The 18,801-nt window shown below is 42.9% G+C and overlaps 1 protein-coding gene across 4 annotated transcripts in view; it reads right to left on the minus strand.

Annotated features, from left to right (window-relative positions):
- Nucleotides 1–508: 508 nt before the first annotated feature.
- The window catches only part of CSNK1E (casein kinase 1 epsilon), a 71,512-nt gene continuing 53,219 nt past the window's right edge, over nucleotides 509–18,801 (minus strand). For 3 of the 4 annotated variants that reach the window (XM_061639127.1, XM_061639126.1, XM_061639124.1), the window contains exons 6-11: nucleotides 8,400–8,570; nucleotides 6,800–6,948; nucleotides 5,692–5,884; nucleotides 5,240–5,379; nucleotides 4,069–4,134; nucleotides 509–2,057 (exon numbers count right to left, since the gene is read on the minus strand). In XM_061639127.1, the coding sequence (XP_061495111.1) occupies nucleotides 4,102–4,134; nucleotides 5,240–5,379; nucleotides 5,692–5,884; nucleotides 6,800–6,948; nucleotides 8,400–8,570 (686 nt within the window). In that variant the 3' untranslated portion in view covers nucleotides 509–2,057; nucleotides 4,069–4,101. The remainder of the gene's footprint in view (nucleotides 2,058–4,068; nucleotides 4,135–5,239; nucleotides 5,380–5,691; nucleotides 5,885–6,799; nucleotides 6,949–8,399; nucleotides 8,571–18,801) is intronic. The other variant, XM_061639125.1, reaches the window with a different exon arrangement.

An 18,801-nucleotide genomic window follows, 5' to 3' on the forward strand; every position in this document is an offset into this window, starting at 1 on the left:
TTTGTGGCCGAACTGAAGTCACTAGTGTTCACTGAAATGTTTGTTTATTCATGGCAATTACGCTATTTAAATTCTAATGGAGTTCACAACTACTGCAGACTTGGAAGTGTTAAGGTGAGTTGATTTATATTTATTCATTGGATTTATGGTATTCGCTTGAAATCTAAAACTCTAAAAGAATAGAGAGCAAATCTTGGGTATTCAGTCCAACGTACTATGCTTTTATCAAGTCGAAATTACAGGCTGCGTGTTTTGAAAAGAGTCACATTTCACATGACTCTTCTGCTATCAGACCACTATCAGTTATGAATCTGAAGGCCAGATCGGCTTTATTTTTAGGTGTGCAAATGGTGTACATTCTCTTCCCCCCTCAATCTTTTTCCTGGAACTTGGAAACAGAGCAGGAGGGAGGCTGTATGTAAGATGATACTTCCTGCCTACACGACCTCACCACAGCCAGGTTGGGGCTGAAGGAAGGGGGGGGGGGAAAGACAGATGCTTCCATCACTTTATCATTTTCTACTTTATTACTTCAAATTAACAACCACGATAAAGCTCAAAAAAGTCCAATATTTACACAGGAAAAAAGTACAAAATTCCCCCCCAAAGTTCTTCAAGGTTTTTTGTTTTTGTTTTTTTTAAAGTAATAAAAAGGTTTTTTTACTTTAATTAAAAAAAGGAGAGAGAGAGAGAGAGAGAGAGAGAGGGAGGGAGAGAGAGAGAGAGAGAGAGAGAGAGAGAGAGAGAACAAAAGACACAGTAAGCAGGGGAAATAAATTAGGGGGAAAATAAAAGAACTGTGTGTTAAATAGAAAGAATAAAAAGAACAAAATATGCCAAGCCCCGCCTGCTTCCACTTGTTCCACACTGTCCAAAGTTTTAAAAAAACATAAAAAGTGTGCCAAGCAAGAGGCTGGAGGGCACAGTGACAATTGCTGCAATGGAAAATCCAGGATGGATTGGTTTCTTGAGGAAAACCTGAAGTTTTAAAAATAATAATGGGGTGAAAAAGGAAGGTGGAAGAAACCTTTTTAGTGAGGGGAGGTTGTGCTGGGTTGTCCTTTTAAAAATTGGTGATACAGGGTGCAACAATAAAAACCAGGGACTCTCCCCTCACTGTCACCTTTATATATATCTCCCTTTTCCTCAACACCCTCCTCCCCCAGCTCCTCAGGAAGTTAAAAAAATAATTAAAAATATAAACTAAACACACGCAAACAGTTTTGTTTTTGCTTCTTTAAAAAAAGAGAGATCCCCACCGCCTACATGCGAGGCACGCTACATTTCCATGTCCTTCACATTTGCTGCTGTCTTGCCAGCACACATCTCCACCCATACGCACACCCTTCACACACAACTGTCGCTGTGCCAGTATTGTTCACCTTAATAGTATTCGCCCACGGCATCTCCCAACTTGAATGCAGAGGGGGGCAGCGGTGTCCCCTACGGAAAGAAGGCCTGAATACAAATAGAAGGCTTCTTCTGCCATTGCCCCTGGCCCCCCAAGGCAGCACCAGCTTATAACTGCAGCCCACTTTAAAACGAATGTTAGGCCAGCTATTCACACTACCTCAGGCCTGGAATTTTTAAAGTCTGCTGTAAACCTCCTCCTCTCCCTCCCCACCCCAAAAAACTAATCCCAAAGGAATTTAAAATTATGTTGGAAACAATTTCATCTTACAGAAACTGAACTTTTAAAAAATTAAGTCAGGGATTTGATGTGTTTTTTTCTGAATGATACAAACAGATCAAAAAGGGAGTGAGAAGCTGGGGTGGCTGGCCATGGCCTGCTGGCGTGAAATGGGGCAAGGCCTATGGAGACGAAGCTGCACGATAGCAGCAGAGGTGTTTCCGCAAGGCTCCTGCATCGGTGGCTTGTCCAAGGCAGTTGGGCTCGGGAACGCAGGCAGCGATCTCAGAAAAGACATGGACACCAGCACAGGGCAGCTCCTCTCCTTGCTGCTGGCGGGAAAAAAAATTGGGTTTTTTCTTTCTTTTTTTTCTTTTTTAATTTGTTTTTGTTATTTTGTTTTTTAAAAGAAAATACAGTGAAGACACTAGAAAAAGAAAAGGGGGAAAAAAAAGAGTATTGTTAAAATGTTTCCCCCACCCAATATCTAAGACAGTGGTGATCTTATGGCAAATCTTACTACTATCCCCCAAGACTCTTGTGCAACCTCCGTTGAACTGAATGAAAATTGCACAAGAAAAAGCCTCAGTCGATTGTGCCGTTAATCCCCTTTAGAATTAACATTTCTAAAACAATACACAGCGTGCTTCCTGTTCCTCCTTGAGCTTCACAATGTGACTGCAAGGTAGGCACATACTGTTTTATATATTGAAGGCAGCCAGAAAACAATTAAAGATGTTCGCCTCAGTAAAGGCTGAAAGAGACAGACAAGGATTGTTAGCCTCTTCCCTCCTCCCAAAGAAAAATCACAATTCTGCACATCAAGAAAAAAGCAGAATTAAATCAGAAGAAATTGTGATTTCATGAGGGATTCCCCACAAATTTTCCTGTCCAGTTTTTGGAACCTTAAGGGTTAGAAACTTGATTTTATAAAAAGAAAAACAAATGGAAGCAGAGAATTTCAGGGTGCTGAATTCTGTTCCTAGTTCTCGATTTGAGCAGCAAAATTGATCTGGAGCTATGAAGATTCTACACACTTATGTGAAAGCTATAAAATAGTCTCAGAAACTTTTGTTAAATGTTCTCATGTCCGATCCTTCCAACACGTCAGTTCCACACTGACAGGTGTGGTGTCCTTTTTTTAAAAAAATGCAAGTTTAGAAACGCAACAGACAATGCTGCTGCGTGGTTGAGGAAAAGAGTTATACTGCCTAAGGCAAGAAACCTTATTTGGACCTTTGTTTCCCTTCTCTCAGCCATTACCACTGCATGAGGTGGAGGAGAGCAGGGGCACACTCCATGGCACTTCCCACTCTGTAACCTCACCATCACCACCCCTGCAGCCCTCCACGTGATTGGGGATTGGGGGGTGGACTTCTGCAACAGACAACCTGCTCTATTCATGGAGGCTTCCTGCTCAGTTAAGAACCCTGGTAGTTCAGGATTCTAAATCATACAGGGATCCTTCAGATGTAGGGCAGGTTCCCTGCTGCAGATATTCAGCCCCCAAGATGCAGAGGAGGGCTGTGGGAACAGGGATGGTGATGCAATTGGCGGAGGGGAGGCCAGGGAACCTATCTCCACTTGCTAATCACATGGGGGAAGGGCCCCTGGAGAGGGCTAGAGGGTGTTTATGCCATCAGAATTAGGACCAGGTCCAATTCCAGTAAGCTACAGTTAGATACATTTAGGCCTCTTCTAAGAAGAGCTGTGACTTACTCCTGCATTAACATCTGCACATACAAACGAGCAGGAATCAAGCCACTGCTCTTCCCTCTTAACCGGCTGCTTTCTTACACCTTCTGTTCCACAGGCAAGTAAAAGCTTACCCAATATTCCCTTACAACCAAGTAAGGAAGCATAGAGCAAGCTGTTCTTGAAGAACCAACTATTTTCACCTAAGAGAACAAGTGAGCAAGTTACAGTCTGCTATAGAATCATGCCGACCGCATCTTTCAAGAGACCCAGATGAAACAGTGGCAGGTTGTTGTTCAAGAGTGAGGCCTACAGTGGCTGGGTAGTAGCTCCTAGTGTGAATTCATCTCTTAATAATATCTTAATATATGCCCAGGATCACGTTTCCACAGAAATAAGCTATATGGTTTGCTGATCATAGCACATTAGTTAAGCCATGACTAATAATGTTCAAAAATGGCATTGTGATATTGTCTGGGTCTGAAACATTATTAAAAAAACATTTACCAACCAAGAGAGAGAAAGAAAATGAATATTTGGTTCTCTGTATCATGGGTTCTTATCATTTGGGGCTGTTCAAACATCCCAAATGTTCACTGACAGTCCCATTTCCATGACCATGGGGGCTTTATGCTGGGATTACACGCAGAAAGGAAGCATTCCAACCCATCAAGATCCACCATCCACATGGACAACACAAGATAATCCTGGCACAACAAAAAGGGGCAAAGGCAGACACTCACCTAAGCAAACACTGGTCCGGTGGAATCCTCTCTTCACTTCCCCAGGTGATCAAATGGCACACTTGTCTAAAAACAAATAGAGAAGTGAGAAGGCTCCAGAAGAGGATAACAAAAAGACACTGTTCAAGTCTTTTCTCCCACCCTTCTCACAACAAGCTGACCCACACCTCCTTCCCAGTCATATATCCCATTACCCACAAGCATAAGAAAATTTTCATCACAGTACTGGCATATGACTTGTCATTGAATGCACTTCAACCTTATTTCCAAGTTTACTTCTGTTTTCAGCAGATTCAAACACAGTTGTTTCAGATGTGATGCCTAGCTGATAAGTTAAAATGAAATCCACCTAAAAGGAGGAAGTGGTAACTGATAATTCCTAGAATCCAAGGAGTTGGGGTGTTGCATATGGAGGACCAGGCAGTGGCTGCAGCCAGGAGTGCTTTCTACCAATTCCATCTAGTTCAATTATTGTCTTTTTTCTGGTTAAAACCATCCATTTACTTTTGTTCACCTCAAGAACAGATTACTGTAATGGGACTGCCTGCCTTTCAACAGCTTTAGGACATTTCAGCCAGTACAGAATGCAAGAGCCTACCTTCTGTTGAGATGAGCAGACAAGAATGCACAAAGACCACACTGCCCACACTGGCTTCCAAGCACAATTCAATGTACTATTATTAATCTACAAAAAACCCAAAGGTCTAGACTCTACATACCTTGGGGAAATGGCAAATCAACAAAAAGACATTATGGCTGTTAAACATATTCGAGGGCCTTGCACTTGTGAAAAGTCACCCGCTGTTCTGGCAGGGCTTCACACAAGGATTCAGACTGAAGATTCTTTGTACTTTGGCATCTGAGAAGTACCTCAGCACAGCTAGCTCACCTGTTCTACTTCTCACGCTGGGCTGGCAGAACGTTTGCATTCTCAACAGCTGGAACTTTGGCAATTTCTCTCCTTTGTGCAAGGATGCAATTACCATCATTTTCAGAGAAGTAGGACGTTTTTAAAGCAGTCCCACATAGAAGCAGAGTAAGGACTTGCACCAACTGGGTAGTTACCAGATTAACATGTCCTGTTGAGACTCTTTACAATTCACTTAATCCAGCCACAGTGCATGATCCAACGGAAGCTGGTTTGGGCCACTGACCACCAGTAGGAACCTACCTGTGATGCTGAAATCCGTGACACCTCTTGCCGCCCTGTGAGGTCAGATGAGGAGATGTTTGCAGGGGCTCCTCGGTGTAACCTCATACTGACCTTCCGCTCCCTGTCCACCCGTGAAATTGCCCTGGGGGACGTGTTTCCTGACAAGGGGGAAATTATTAATTAATTAAAAAAACATTTTTGCAGAGTATCATAAGAAAAAAGGGGGAAGGGGGCCTTTCCATAGAAGATTAAAATCTAAATTTCAAGGGTACCACCATCACCAGACTGCCGAGGCCTGGAAAAGGCAAGAACAACAAGCAGCAAAGAATGGGAGCAAGTGTAGTTACATATATGGAGACCTTATTTTACTTAGGAATGAGTCCATGAAGCAAATGAGAGATGCATCTGCCTGGCTGGGCTTCCATTGCTACTCGGATGACGGGTTTGCATGTGACCTCCTTTCTACTCACCAGACTGCTGAATGCGGGAGGTGGGTGTGGAGGCCATGGGCTCAGCGACATTGCGGAGGCGGTTAGCTGTTGCTCCGGCAGGAGGCCCAGGAGGCAGTGCCCGCGTAGCAGAACCCCGGAGCTGTCCCATCCTCTCCTCTCGCTCATGTTCTCGCCTCTCTCGATCCATGTCCTCAGGATTCCGGGCTGCCCCCTGAAATATCAATGTCCCACAGTGCACCCAGACTTCAGTAGCAGGCAAAAAGGGAGTATAAATCGCTTCATTCATATGCACAATTAGCTGCAACAGCAGCTAGGGAGAGTCAAGGATTAAAAGCACACATTTCACCCTGCTGAATCATGCAGGACAGATTCCATGTTGGTTTATTTCTTCTAACCATGAAAGCAACAGGGAGTGTGGGCGGGTGGGCATCATGCTCCCCTCGGGCTCCTTGTTTGAATGCACAGTCTTCTTAAAAATTAAATGAGTATTTACCCTTTTTGTGCTGAAAGGAGCAAAAACTGCCCCATCCAAACCCCTCCCAGCAAGCCCAATTAGGGATTTGGATTGCTCTGTACAGTATTAAAATCTAATTACATGAAATTTGAGGGTAGAGACTCATTTCACTTTTTTAAAAAGCTGAACATTCAAATAAGGGGCCTGAAGGGGCACACTGCCCACACCCCCTGTCCTGGTTAGAAGAAGCTGAAAATACAGTAACTAAGTATTTTGCAATACTCATTTAAGCTTTTCCGCCAAGTTACAATACTACGTCACCATACCCTGAGGTTCTGTCACCAGAAGATTTCTGGCTATGGTCCAACAAGGAGATGTGCAGAACACGGAAGCCCTATTCAGCCCCACTGTGAGATTTTACGCTATAGTTTTAAAGCGTACTATCAATGATTACACAGACAGAAGCTGCGATCAAGACATGGAACTCTATTTTTAATCTATATTAAAAAAATTCTGTTTGCACAATGCAACATGTGGACATGGATGCAATCCAGCAGTAAAAAGAGGCCATCAAGCATGTTCATCCCTACTGTTTCCCCAGCCCCCTTGCAGCTCACTGGCGCACACAGACTCCAGCATACAGCAAAAACACTCAGAACTAGAATTACTCACAAACTTGAGCATGTTCCAGTCAAACACGTAGTCATAGGAGAAGCCCTGGCGATGGAACAGGTTGCGGAACAGCTGCCTCAGATAAGAGTAGTCCGGTTTGTCATCGAACCGCAATGAACGGCAGAAGTTGAGGTATGTAGAGAACTCAGCTGGGGGAAAAGCAGGGAGAGATGACCACTTACCATCAAGCACAGCTCCATCCCTATGAGGCTCTGCTGGTCTCTCCTTTGCCTTCTCAAAACCTTCATGTTAAAGATTCTAAAAGCATTACTAGAGAGGCCTTTTCAGTGGTGCCACCACCACTGTGGAATGCCCTCCCTCACCTGGCACTTAATTGTAAAGCCCTTTTTGTTTTTCCAGGCCTTTCAGTCTTAAGATCTTCTAGTGCTTTTTAGATCTTTTGAACAGACATTCTTTGTTGCTAGTTTTACTCTGATACTGCTCTTTATTTTGTTTTAGTTTTCCTGTTTATGTCTTTATTGTATATTGCATGGCTTTAATTTTTCAGCATTTAAATAAATAATAATAAACCCATTCCAGAGGGCCACAGCAGCATGGGATTAGGGTGTTATATGGATGTATCCATGCTCATTTGAATACTGACGGTGGTCATCCATGCTCACCTAAATAAACGATTGCTTATTCCATATTTTGGCTACTTTTCACACCAGAATTAGGCAGCAACATTGGGGCAGGAAACCAAAGCTGGCTGGCTCAGTAATGAGATTCTCCTCTGATATCACTCTTTTGAGTCAGATTGAGGACCCAGGAGAGGACCTTTTCAGCTGCAGTGCCCTGACTTTGAAACGTTCTTCTGTCACCAAGTCTGATGCCCTTCTAGCGCCAGACAAAGACCTTTCTATTTCACTGGTACATGACAATCTCTACCCCTTCTTACTCCAGTTCACCCTCCCAAAACTGTGCCAGAAGCATGCCCCAAGATTCATCCCACCCCTCTCAAATCCAGAGAGAAATAACCTACAGGCAGGCTTCCATGTCACCCCTCCAACAGCAATCTTTCCACATTTAAAGTGACAGTAACCTTAACAGGTACAGCTCTTCCTCTCACACATACGGCCCCATCCATCTGGGCTCAGGACGTATATCCGGCATGCATGCACCTCTAGTATAGATGTGGTACAGGGCAAGGCAATGCTGTAAACAGGACAGACAGGCTGCTTTGCATCTGCTCATAGGCAGCAACATTGGTCAACTGTGGCTACTTGAATACATGCATTCAAGGCTTCCAATTCCATCTTTACAGGAGACAGAATATGGACCGAATAATCCTCTACTACACAATCCCAAAGGCCCACATTTGAGGACTCTGAAATTAGCTTGCCCCACATATATGCAGAAGACTGTTTCAATGAACGGTACAAGTGAGGCTTTAAGAGCATACAAAGGCGCCTTAGACCATCTAGCTCAGTCTCGTCTGCACCAACAGGCAGTGGCTCTCCAGCATTTCATACAGGAGTCCCACCTAGTCCTACCTGGAAATGATGCAGATGGAACCTGGGACCTTCTGCATGCAAAGCAGAAGCTCTACCACTGAGCTATGGCCCTTCCCAGGCTTACACACACACAAAGAAAAACTTACAAGGATAACCTTTGCAGAGCACCTCGATGGGCGTCGACATCTTCTTCTCACTGATGCGCTCGTATTTCTGGCGCTTTGTGGCAGCCTTCAGGCCTTGCCAAGGCAGTGATCCAAGGTTGAAGTACATCAGCACGTAGCCCAAGCTCTCCAAGTCATCACGGCGACTTTGTTCTAGAAAGAGAGGTACACACAGGCATGAGCAGAAACGTTTCAGCAACAGTTTACATTATTTCAGAAAAGTCAAGATGGTGATATAGACAATTTTTCAGAACACAGAATTTGGCTGATTCTGCCAAGAAACCAGGCTTTTATTTATATTTTTTAAAAAGCATGCTGAGTGCTCATTAGTGCTGACAGACTCCTGCAAGTATGCAGGAAGATTCAGCTACAGGCAGGGCTGTGTGTTGTGCAATTCCATGGAAGGGCAGAAAAAGCACCAACTATGGTACAGATTTCAGAATCCAGAGAGTCTCAAGCTTTCATTAAGAAAGCTGTTTCGGCTCTTAGGACTGAAAAGAAGTTTGAAATTTTCTGTCCTATGTCTGATGAAACTGCTGTAGCCAGAGGACCAGGGGATTTCCTGTGATCGAGGTTTCTGTATGCCCTTCCCCATGACTAGAAGCCAAGTTAAGCATTTGTAAACATCTTGTATTTAAGCACTTGCCTGGTAGCCAAGGGTGACAGGAATCACATGCAGGAAAGTGATCAGGTTGGCAGTGCCCAGAAACCAAGCCAGCTGCCAGAGGAAGGAAGCCGTCTTTCTTTCCCATCGTAGAAAAGGAATGAGCTGATGGAAAGGGGGATTAAGCTATCCCTCCGCTGCCAGCCCGCAGCAGACCAGTACATTGTGTTTTTGAAGGCTAGTAACTTTTGTGGGCTTTTTCACAAGGCTGTGTATTAAGTCATGATACAAATCAAACCTGGATTTTATTCAGAATTCAACTTTTCTTTGTATAGGATGTTAAAGCAAAGATAACACTGTCCTTGCTCTAGGGGTCAGATGCTAGCAAGGATGGCACCCCCTCACATAGCACTGGTCTCGGGGCCAAACTGCATGTTATGTTTTAAATAACAGCCACTATTTAAACACCAGCTCCCTCCTGATGCAAATACTAGCTTCAGGGAAGTCATTTTTGCCAAAGACTACAGTGTGTCAAATAAAGTAATAACACCCCTCCCCCCAAAATTGCACATGCTAAAGGTTTTTTTTAAAAAAAATTAACACATATGGCCAAAACATGTATTTTGACTCTAGTGGGTCCATGTGGCACTAGGTATCTATCCTTCTGCACTTTCATATTTGCTGCTACCCTAAAGTCTCAGCTGGCCATGCCTTCTCTCCCTACCATACGACAGAATAGCAGAATCATTCTCAATTTTTTTTTTAAAAAAAAGAATCCTTCCAGCTGAGGAGAAGAAAAATGAAATCTAGTACAGAGTTGAGCACTCTTAAGCTTGTAGATATCAAATGGGCTTAAGCATGCTTAACTGTGATGGACTGTGGCCCTGACCTTTACTACTTGGCCTCTAGCATGCATTTTGCCAAAACATCTTTCTACTGTAGCTGGAATTCTCTCCCTTATATCTGTGCCATTTTCTTGTCAGGATCATATCAGAAAAACTAGGAAAAAGTTACCATTTTGGAAGAAGCAGACATTTTGAGAGATTTTTCCATGTCCAAAAAGTCCATTTAGTACATAGTCTGAACAATATTCACCAACGGTCAATATAAAAAATTATACATTATTCTCTTTTGTGGTTTTCCTATTGCACAACATTTTCCCACATTCCCCAATAAGCAATCCAGTTTACAAGGGTTCAAGGCAGGTTACAATATATCTTGATCCAATTTTATCCTTAGCATCTGTGCTGTAGCTAAGAAGCAGCAATGGTCCAAGTGGGTTCTTAATAACTGAAAAAGGATTTCATTGTCTCTAAGTGTAGCATAGCAGCTCCTGGTAAACTAGAATCAGGGGAACTCTGGTTCAAATCCATGCGCAGCCACAAAGCTGACTGGGTGATTTTGGGCCAGTCGCTACCAGCCTAACCTACCTCACAGGGTAATTGCAAGGACAAAGTAAGTAGGGAGGGTAACTGTGTACACTGCCCTGCACTCCTTGGAATAACGGTGGGATACAGATTAGTAAGTAATCCAATCTCAGTACTCCAGAATCAACTCTACCATACAAAAATGGTATAAACCAATACCACAGCAAGCCATGCCTGTATATCGAATCTTAAAACTACTACAATTTCACAGACAGCAAAAACCAAGGGGACAGGGAAAACAGACAAAAGGGAGGAAGTAGCCAGCAGTATCTTCTTTTATAAATGGACCACACAAATTCTAGAGAGGTAGTCATGTTTTGTATTTTATTTAAATACCTACCCTTTGGAATTCCCTCATGTTGCATATAGGGATAACACCTCTATTAATCTTTTCAGTATCCACTGAAGAGCTTTTTCCCCGCCCCCAACACAAGGGGGATTTTTTTATCCCATTGTATATATCTGTATTGGCCTTGAAAATTGTTTTTATTTTATAGTTAAAGCACTTCAGGATGTTTTACGGAAAAAAAGTCATACATTAAATGTTTATTGCTATTAGCCACCTTGAGCACCACTTGGCGGAAAGGGTGGATATGTATTAACAAAAAACAAACATACATTTATTTGGTACAAAGGGTATAGGGCCTGTATCTTGAAATGGGGGGCTGCCCCAATCATATATAAAGCAGAGAGCTCAGGCTCAATAAATATATGGCATTTGTAGGCATCCCCTACCAAAACAAAGTTCTCTAGATAGCTTACACACACACACACCACATAGGGCTGCTGCCCCTGATCGCTTCGCTTGCCAACTCCACCTACCAATGCCAAAGTCTCCCTCCCCACACACACATACACACACCAGCCTCCCCCCCCAAACACACATGGGCACACACAGGGACTCTCTCTTTCACACACAGAAACACACTCCCCAGGCAAACCTCCAAGGGAAGGCTGTCCCATAACTGTGATATGACTACTACTACCAAAAAAACAAACGCACAAGAAGTCCTCTTCCTGGTAATCACCTGCCTCGCTTCATTTGGCAGGAGCACCCTAAGTCTGCCATGGCCTCTTCCCTGCCTACCACAGTCCTTTTTTTCCTGGAGCTTATTCCTAGCACAAGAGCCCAGCTGAGAGAAAACTGCAACAGACTTCAGAGAGGTAGCCCATGGGGAAGTTTCAGCACCTGTGGACACTTTGGGCTCTTGGGGTGACAATTTATGCCCTCCTGCATTGTAAACACAGGTTTGCCTCCTTCCGTTTGTTTTTGCAACAGCAAAGGACCAAAGTCTTGAGGCACTTTAAAAGAAGCAACTACATTTGTTGTGGCACAACTAATTCCTACTTCAGTTAAAACCCACACGTTATTTTATTCATTAAATTTATATCCCGCCCTTCCTCCCAGAAGGAGCCCAGGGAGGCAAGCAACAACACTAAAATCACTTCAAAATATCTTAAAAACAAAAAACTTTAAAATATATTAAAACAAAACCTCTTTAAAAAAACAACTTTAAAAACATTTAAAAAAGGAATTCCAGCACAGACGCAGATTAGGATAAGGCCTCTACTTAAAAGGCTTGTTGAAAGAGGACGGTCTTCAGTAGGTGCTGAAAAGATAACAGAGATGGCACCTGCCTAATATTTAAGGAGAGGGAATTCCAAAGTGTCAGTGCCACAGTACTAAAGGTCCACTTCCTAAGTTGTGAGGAGCAGACCTCCTGATAAGGTGGTATCTGCAGGAGGCCCTCACGTGCAGAGCGGAGTGAGCATCTAGGTATATAAGGGGTAACACGATCTTTCAGGTATCCTGGTTCCAAGCTGTGTAGGGCTTTGTACACAAAAACTAAAACCTTGAACAGACATTAAGCAGTATGTTGACTCCTGTCTGCAAGAACTATGTTTTTTTTAAAAAATGAGGAGCAGGTCTTTAAAAAAATAAATACTAACCTAACCTCTAAGAAGTTTGTGTATGTTCACATGGACTTAGCCATAGATACTGTGGGTGGCTTCACCTATGATAGGAAACAATGAGCAACAGATGTGCATCTAACGTTTTTCACTGTTTCCTGCATTAGAAGCCATTTTGTATCATTAAGAGGAATGGAACTCTGGAATACTTGGGCCTTTGCTGCACGCTTAACCCACACCATCTTCCCATATCTCTGTCACCTTCACATTGTCTCAGCTTCTTAGGCAATGGTAGAGTCAGCAGCATGCTTTTTTGCCCTATTCCTTATCAATGAACCAATCAAATATCATGGCAGAAGTACATAAGATGCTTTCTTCCAGTATGGGTCATTTTCCAAAATGAGGCCAGATATAATCCTGAATTGGCAGTAAAGATCCATTGTGTCACAGAGAACCCCCCTTAAAAAGGGGGGGTTGGTGCTGAACAAGGCCCATTTCATCCAAAACGTCTGTTGTTGACTGGCACAGGTTTTGCTTCCTAACCTGGAAACAGAAGATGCTTTTTTATTCTGCAGACTACCCTCATAGCTTGCACGGCTGCTCCTCTGATCGGCTTCACCCACTATCGGTAAACCATAGCATTGCTCTACTTCACCTTGCTCTTTCCCGTCACATTCAGCTCTTATTATTTAGGCATGCACGTAAGGTATGTATGGATAATGCTTTACCTTGGCATGAAATCAACTACAGGTACTGGAAGGCAGGATCAGCAGGAATGCTCTGGGACCCTGCTGTGCACTCCCAGTCAGCTGGGGTCTGGTGGAGAGCGGGAGAGGGATCACTTGCAAGTATGTGGAGAAAAATCATTAGTATATTTATGCCCTTCTCCTCCAGCTATTCAAACAAGCGTCTGTTACAGGCCCTGTCCTGGGCACTTCTGGGTGTCTGTTTCAGATATCTCAAACTCTAAAGGGTGCAGGATATGCTGGAAGTCATCTTTTGAACGTGTGAAAGCTGACTGGAATGCTCGACTCCATGTCGACTGCAGAGCTGCCTTTTCAAATGCTTTCTCCCAGTAAAAGTTTCTGCAAGGTCCAGCTGAAGGGCAAGATCTGGGTGAGCCATCTCCTCCTCCTCCCCAGTTTATTTTACTCAGGGTTTGAATAAATACACACCCTGCATCTCCTCTGGATACTGTGACCACTGCAATATATTCAAATTCAGGATTAAGTTCAACAAAATGCAATTCTTTTCCTCCTCCTCTAAAAATCAAAAGAAAGAACTACAGAATAAAAAGTGTACTTGGTTCCTTCACTGAAATCACAATTAAAGCTGGGCAGCCAAACTGAAGCCAACCAGCCCCATTTGCTTAAGTTTATACTAATCTTGCCAATTCAAAATGTGGTATTTTTAAAGCACAGAACTGTAGGCTGAACCTTTGTCAACCATATAGTTGAAAGCTTTGCCGGTTCCAATTATAGCTCCTGCCTCGACTCCTCACAAGACTTCAGACAATCCTCTTAGGTCTTGTCTACACCAGTGGTTCCCAACCTTTATGAGCACGGGACCCCCTTTATAAGCTGAAAAAAAATTGTGACCCCCTCCCCCCAGGGAGGCAGGCTGGCTGCCAGGAAGGAAGGGGGAAAGCAGCCTTTCTTTGCAGGCTTGCTTCTTTTTGCTTCACAAAAAGCCCTCTCCTTTCATTTTAAGTAAGGGCGTTGCCAGTAGCGGCAGTGCAAGGGGACAGGAATCAGTGATAGTAATCCCCTCTTCTTCCTGGTAGCCCCACCCTCAGCCTCCTTTGGCATCTGTCATGTATTTTATAGGCAGATGCCTGCCCTTAGTGTGCCTGAAAGACGCTCTGGCGCTTCAGCAAAAGGCCTCCCCTCTCGTTTGGAGCAAGGGGGAGGTGTCATCTGCAGCGGCAGTGGAAAGCAGACAGTGTTGAGGGAGTGAAGACTTTTTTTAAAAAATTAATAAATAATTCATTTCTTTACTGTTCACAGCCCCCTCTGGATTACTTCGGGTCCCGCCCCCTAGGTTGGGAACCACTGGTCTACACCAAGCGCCTCAAGCCAATTTTCTTTACACTGTTTCAGTGGTACAGAGTTGCCATTAACATAGAGGGTCAGCTTGGGGACGGGACTATCAAGCCCCAGACTGCCAGCAATATATGACTGGCATGTTGCATTTGGTCCAGGGGCTTCAAAGCTGGTAGGCCTGCCTCAAAATAGATCACAGCATGCAAACAAAGTACAGAAGATAAGACTGTGCCATAATCTAACAGAAGATCCTGGTCATTAAACTTGTTTTCTTTAAGTGAAGAATTCTAGCTATAATAATGTTTTTAAAGTAAAAAAAACAACTCCTGGATAGAAAAGTGGCAGTAGTGGAAGGTATTTTATACCCCACCTTCCAGCACAAAAATATCCAAACAAAGATTTTTTAAAAAGGTTGAAATGTACATTTCCATAATTTGCATGCTTAATTCAGTTTAGAGATTTACAGTTTCCCAAGTCTGACTTTCCCCATCATAGAAATGCTAGTTTTGATTTAAAGCCTCTTATTGCTTAGCATAGCATGAATGAGGTAAGAACTTTTTTTAAAAAAGTTTAAAAATATAATTTCTACCAGGCTACTATTTAAGATTGAAATATCTAGAGCAAAGTCAGGTTTATGGCAGTATTGTTTGCTTTTCCAAGAGGAATGTCTAAACACTCATTACGATACACAAGTCAGACTGCTGAGACTGAAGGTCCCTCCAATCAACATGCAAATACACACTTTAGCTGCTCATTTGCCAAGTCCAAAAGATCCATTCATGCAAACAGCAGCTGGCATTCATTTACGCATGGCTACTACATGCCCAGTCTAGAAGTTACTGTGGCTGAAAGAACCTCAACTAAGGATCCTCTCAACCATGAAAAAAAATCTTACATGAAAAGCACCATGTAGGATATTGCACACAACCTGCATGACAGCTTAAATGACCTCAACTAGTCTTGGAGAATTTCTATCTACAAAGTATCAACACAATAAATAGACAGATATAACTATACAAATACAGTAGGACCCCGCATTTCAGCGTTCTGCTAATACAGCGGCACCAGCGGGGCGATCAGCTGGAGCGCGGGAAGCTCCAGCCACCGCACTCCAGCTGATTGAGCTCATGCACTCCAGCTGATCGTTGTCAGCTGGAGTGTGGCAGCTGGAATACAGTAGGGCCCCGCTCTTCAGCAGTTTTTGCTTTCTGGTGGGGCCTGGAACGTAACCTGGCGTATGAGTGGGGCCCTACTGTGTAGTATCCATGTTGTACCACTATTAAAACATATTTTTACAAGCATATACAGTATCTCAAATAACAAATACTATAAGCCACCAACTATGGAACACCGGTCTCTTATCAAGTTCATGTAACTGATAGATGGCTACTTCCTTGGGAAATTCTGCATCACGTTTCAGTCTGGATCAATTACAAGCACTAGTACTCTCAAGATAAAATTGATATAAGTGCAATTCTTCCAATTTTGTCATGTCATTCTTTGGGAAAAAATTATATATCTTTTAATGGATCAGTTATGAGGATGATAATACTATTTTAAAGCTATGTTCCTGGGAAAGCCATTGTTCTCTAGAAGCTTATTTGGGTTCTCTGAAGCTGAAGGAGGGATTGTCTTTTTCCTACCACACACAGCTTCAAGGAGCATTGGGCACATTCTAGGGTACACTTTCAATTTAAGGAGACAACAGCAAGGCTCAACAGTCATGGCTCACACCTGTGCAAATTGAGAATATGCAGTAATAAAGTCACAGCTTTTTTTAGGCAGGGGTTCTTAAGAAGACAATATGGAGAGAGTTGCCCCCAAACAGGAAGTATGAATACCAACAAGACCACATGGATTTATCCAGAGACCCAACCATTTTTATTTTTGTGTTTTTTAAAACCCATTTAAGAAAGGAGCTGTGTGATTAAGTTTGTGAAACCAGGCAAAAATAAGAATAAAGGTAAATTCCCAGTACTCTTTAGTCTGGGCTGGCTCAGCTGACAAGGTTCAATAAAGTAATCCAAAATGCCTGCTGTTATAGGCAAGAGTCTTTCCAAACCTTCTGCACCGTGCCACTTTTGACAAGGAGCATCAAAGTTAAGATTCTAATCACTCCTGCTGCTGTTCAAAAGTCTGCAGATAGCAAATAATCTATCCAGGATGAGGTTAGTTTTGCTCTGCTAGTAAATCTGTTAGCAAATACAGCAGCAAAAATATAGTTATTCAAGGAAGAGAGAGTGAAGTCCACTCTTCCAATCACGTAAAAGCAGAGACTCATTAGGAAATGCAAGTAAATGTCTCTCAAAACACAAAGCTTGTGAAATACTTCCCTCTTACTAAGGTAGCTGTGATGCAGAAAATATTTACAGCACTAGTTGAAAGGGACCCTCCAGTCCTCCAAGGCAGCAATGCCACTGCTTTATCAGTTTCGACACAAGGGGGAGGAAGATATTCTGCAGGTACAGAGTTTTCCTGTAGCTGTAAAAATTATTTGCATGTCCAAAAATTATTTGCATATCCAAGCCCCCCTGGGGGGGGCAATGGCAGGTCATATATCTACTGAAGAATGTTGGATAAGCTCAGCTTTTCTGTTTTTGCAAGGCAGCAACGGGAAGTCATTACGGCAGTTTAAGTATAAGGCTGGTTAAGATTTGACATTTAATCATGCACTGTCCAGATCACTGACCAATTGTCTGGAAACTTAAGCTGGCAGAGGGCCCCAAGAGCATGTTGTGCCATTGCTTCAGTTCTGCAATGGATTCCTATAATCTTCAGCAGCACAGTTAAGGGCAGGCACAAAGGTAGAGATTGGGAATTAATCACAACTCCCACAAGAAGTTGCCTTTCTGGATCACACTAGAGATCCAGTGGCCAGACAGATGCCCCTTGTAAACTGCCAAACAGAGCATAATGTTAGTAGTCATACGTTGTTGTCCCAAGTAATTAAGTATTATACGGTGTCTGAACATGGGAAATACTAATTTCAGCTTTCATAATTATCATTCCAAAACTCCACACATTTCTCTAACTTTTTTTTAAAAAAAAATCTAAGCAATGAATCCAATGTTATTCGTGTACTATGTGAAAAAGTGCATCCTACTATCTGTATTGAAGTCGGTTCACTCAGGACATAATTGACCTGAGGTGGCTTTTTACCAACCTGAAAGATATGAAGTTTAGTACTTGGAAAGATATAAATGATCAGATTCTCTCCGAACAATTCATGATTTTATAACCTTGTATCCTCTTTGTCGTTCTTTCCCCCCCTAAACTAAATGGGGGGGGGAGAAGCTTTCTAGCACTTTAAGTCCCTGGTCATTTCAACTGTCCTTTCCTTAAGCTTTCCTCAGTTCTATCATGTCTTTTTTGAGATGGGGCAAACAGTCTAGAACAAAGTGTTCTGCCTCACTTCTGGACACTGTGATTATGTTGGTAGGATGGGCTACAAACTTTGATTAAGAATATCAACTAAAACCTAGAGATTAAACATTTCCCTGAATAACTGGGTGTGGCTAATAAGGCATCTGGGACTCCTGAAGGGCCATTCTACATAAAACACACAGATGTGAAGGGTCCACTTCCCCTGCGTCAAATACACTTCTCTTCCCTGTCTGTATTCAAACACAACAGGCCTTAAAACGGTGATTTGACACTTCAGAAACTAGAAGTATCAGAGAGGTACCTTCAAGTTTTTCTACAACATGTAAATTTGAATAAGCAATTGCTTAAAAGCCAGACAACTTTTAATAGACTTTCTTCTTAGCACTTATTATGTCCTAATTAGGTCCTCTGTATATTTGTGTACTTGTTTTTGTCATTATTTTTTACCTTTACCACCTATATTTTAGATTTCAGGATAGAGGAGGCAATGAAATAAGATAGGCACCTCTCACCCTGTGAACATAAGAACATAAGAAGAGCCTGCTGGATCAGGCCAGTGGTCCATCTAGTCCAGCATCCTGTTCTCACAGTGGCCAACCAGGTGCCTGGGGGAAGCCCGCAAGCAGGACCCGAGTGCAAGAACACTCTCCCCTCCTGAGGCTTCCGGCAACTGGTTTTCAGAAGCATGTTGCCTCTGACTAGGGTGGCAGAGCACAGCCATCATGGCTAGTAGCCATTGATAGCCCTGTCCTCCATGAATTTGTCTAATCTTCTTTTAAAGCCGTCCAAGCTGGTGGCCATTACTGCATCTTGTGGGAGCAAATTCCATAGTTTAACTATGCGCTGAGTAAAGAAGTACTTCCTTTTGTCTGTCCTGAATCTTCCAACATTCAGCTTCTTTGAATGTCCACGAGTTCTAGTATTATGAGAGAGGGAGAAGAACTTTTCTCTATCCACTTTCTCAATGCCATGCATAATTTTATACACTTCTATCATGTCTCCTCTGACCCGCCTTT

Source organism: Rhineura floridana, chromosome 8 (genome assembly GCF_030035675.1).
Source record: "Rhineura floridana isolate rRhiFlo1 chromosome 8, rRhiFlo1.hap2, whole genome shotgun sequence".
In the NCBI taxonomy this organism is placed as follows: Eukaryota; Metazoa; Chordata; class Lepidosauria; order Squamata; family Rhineuridae; genus Rhineura; species Rhineura floridana.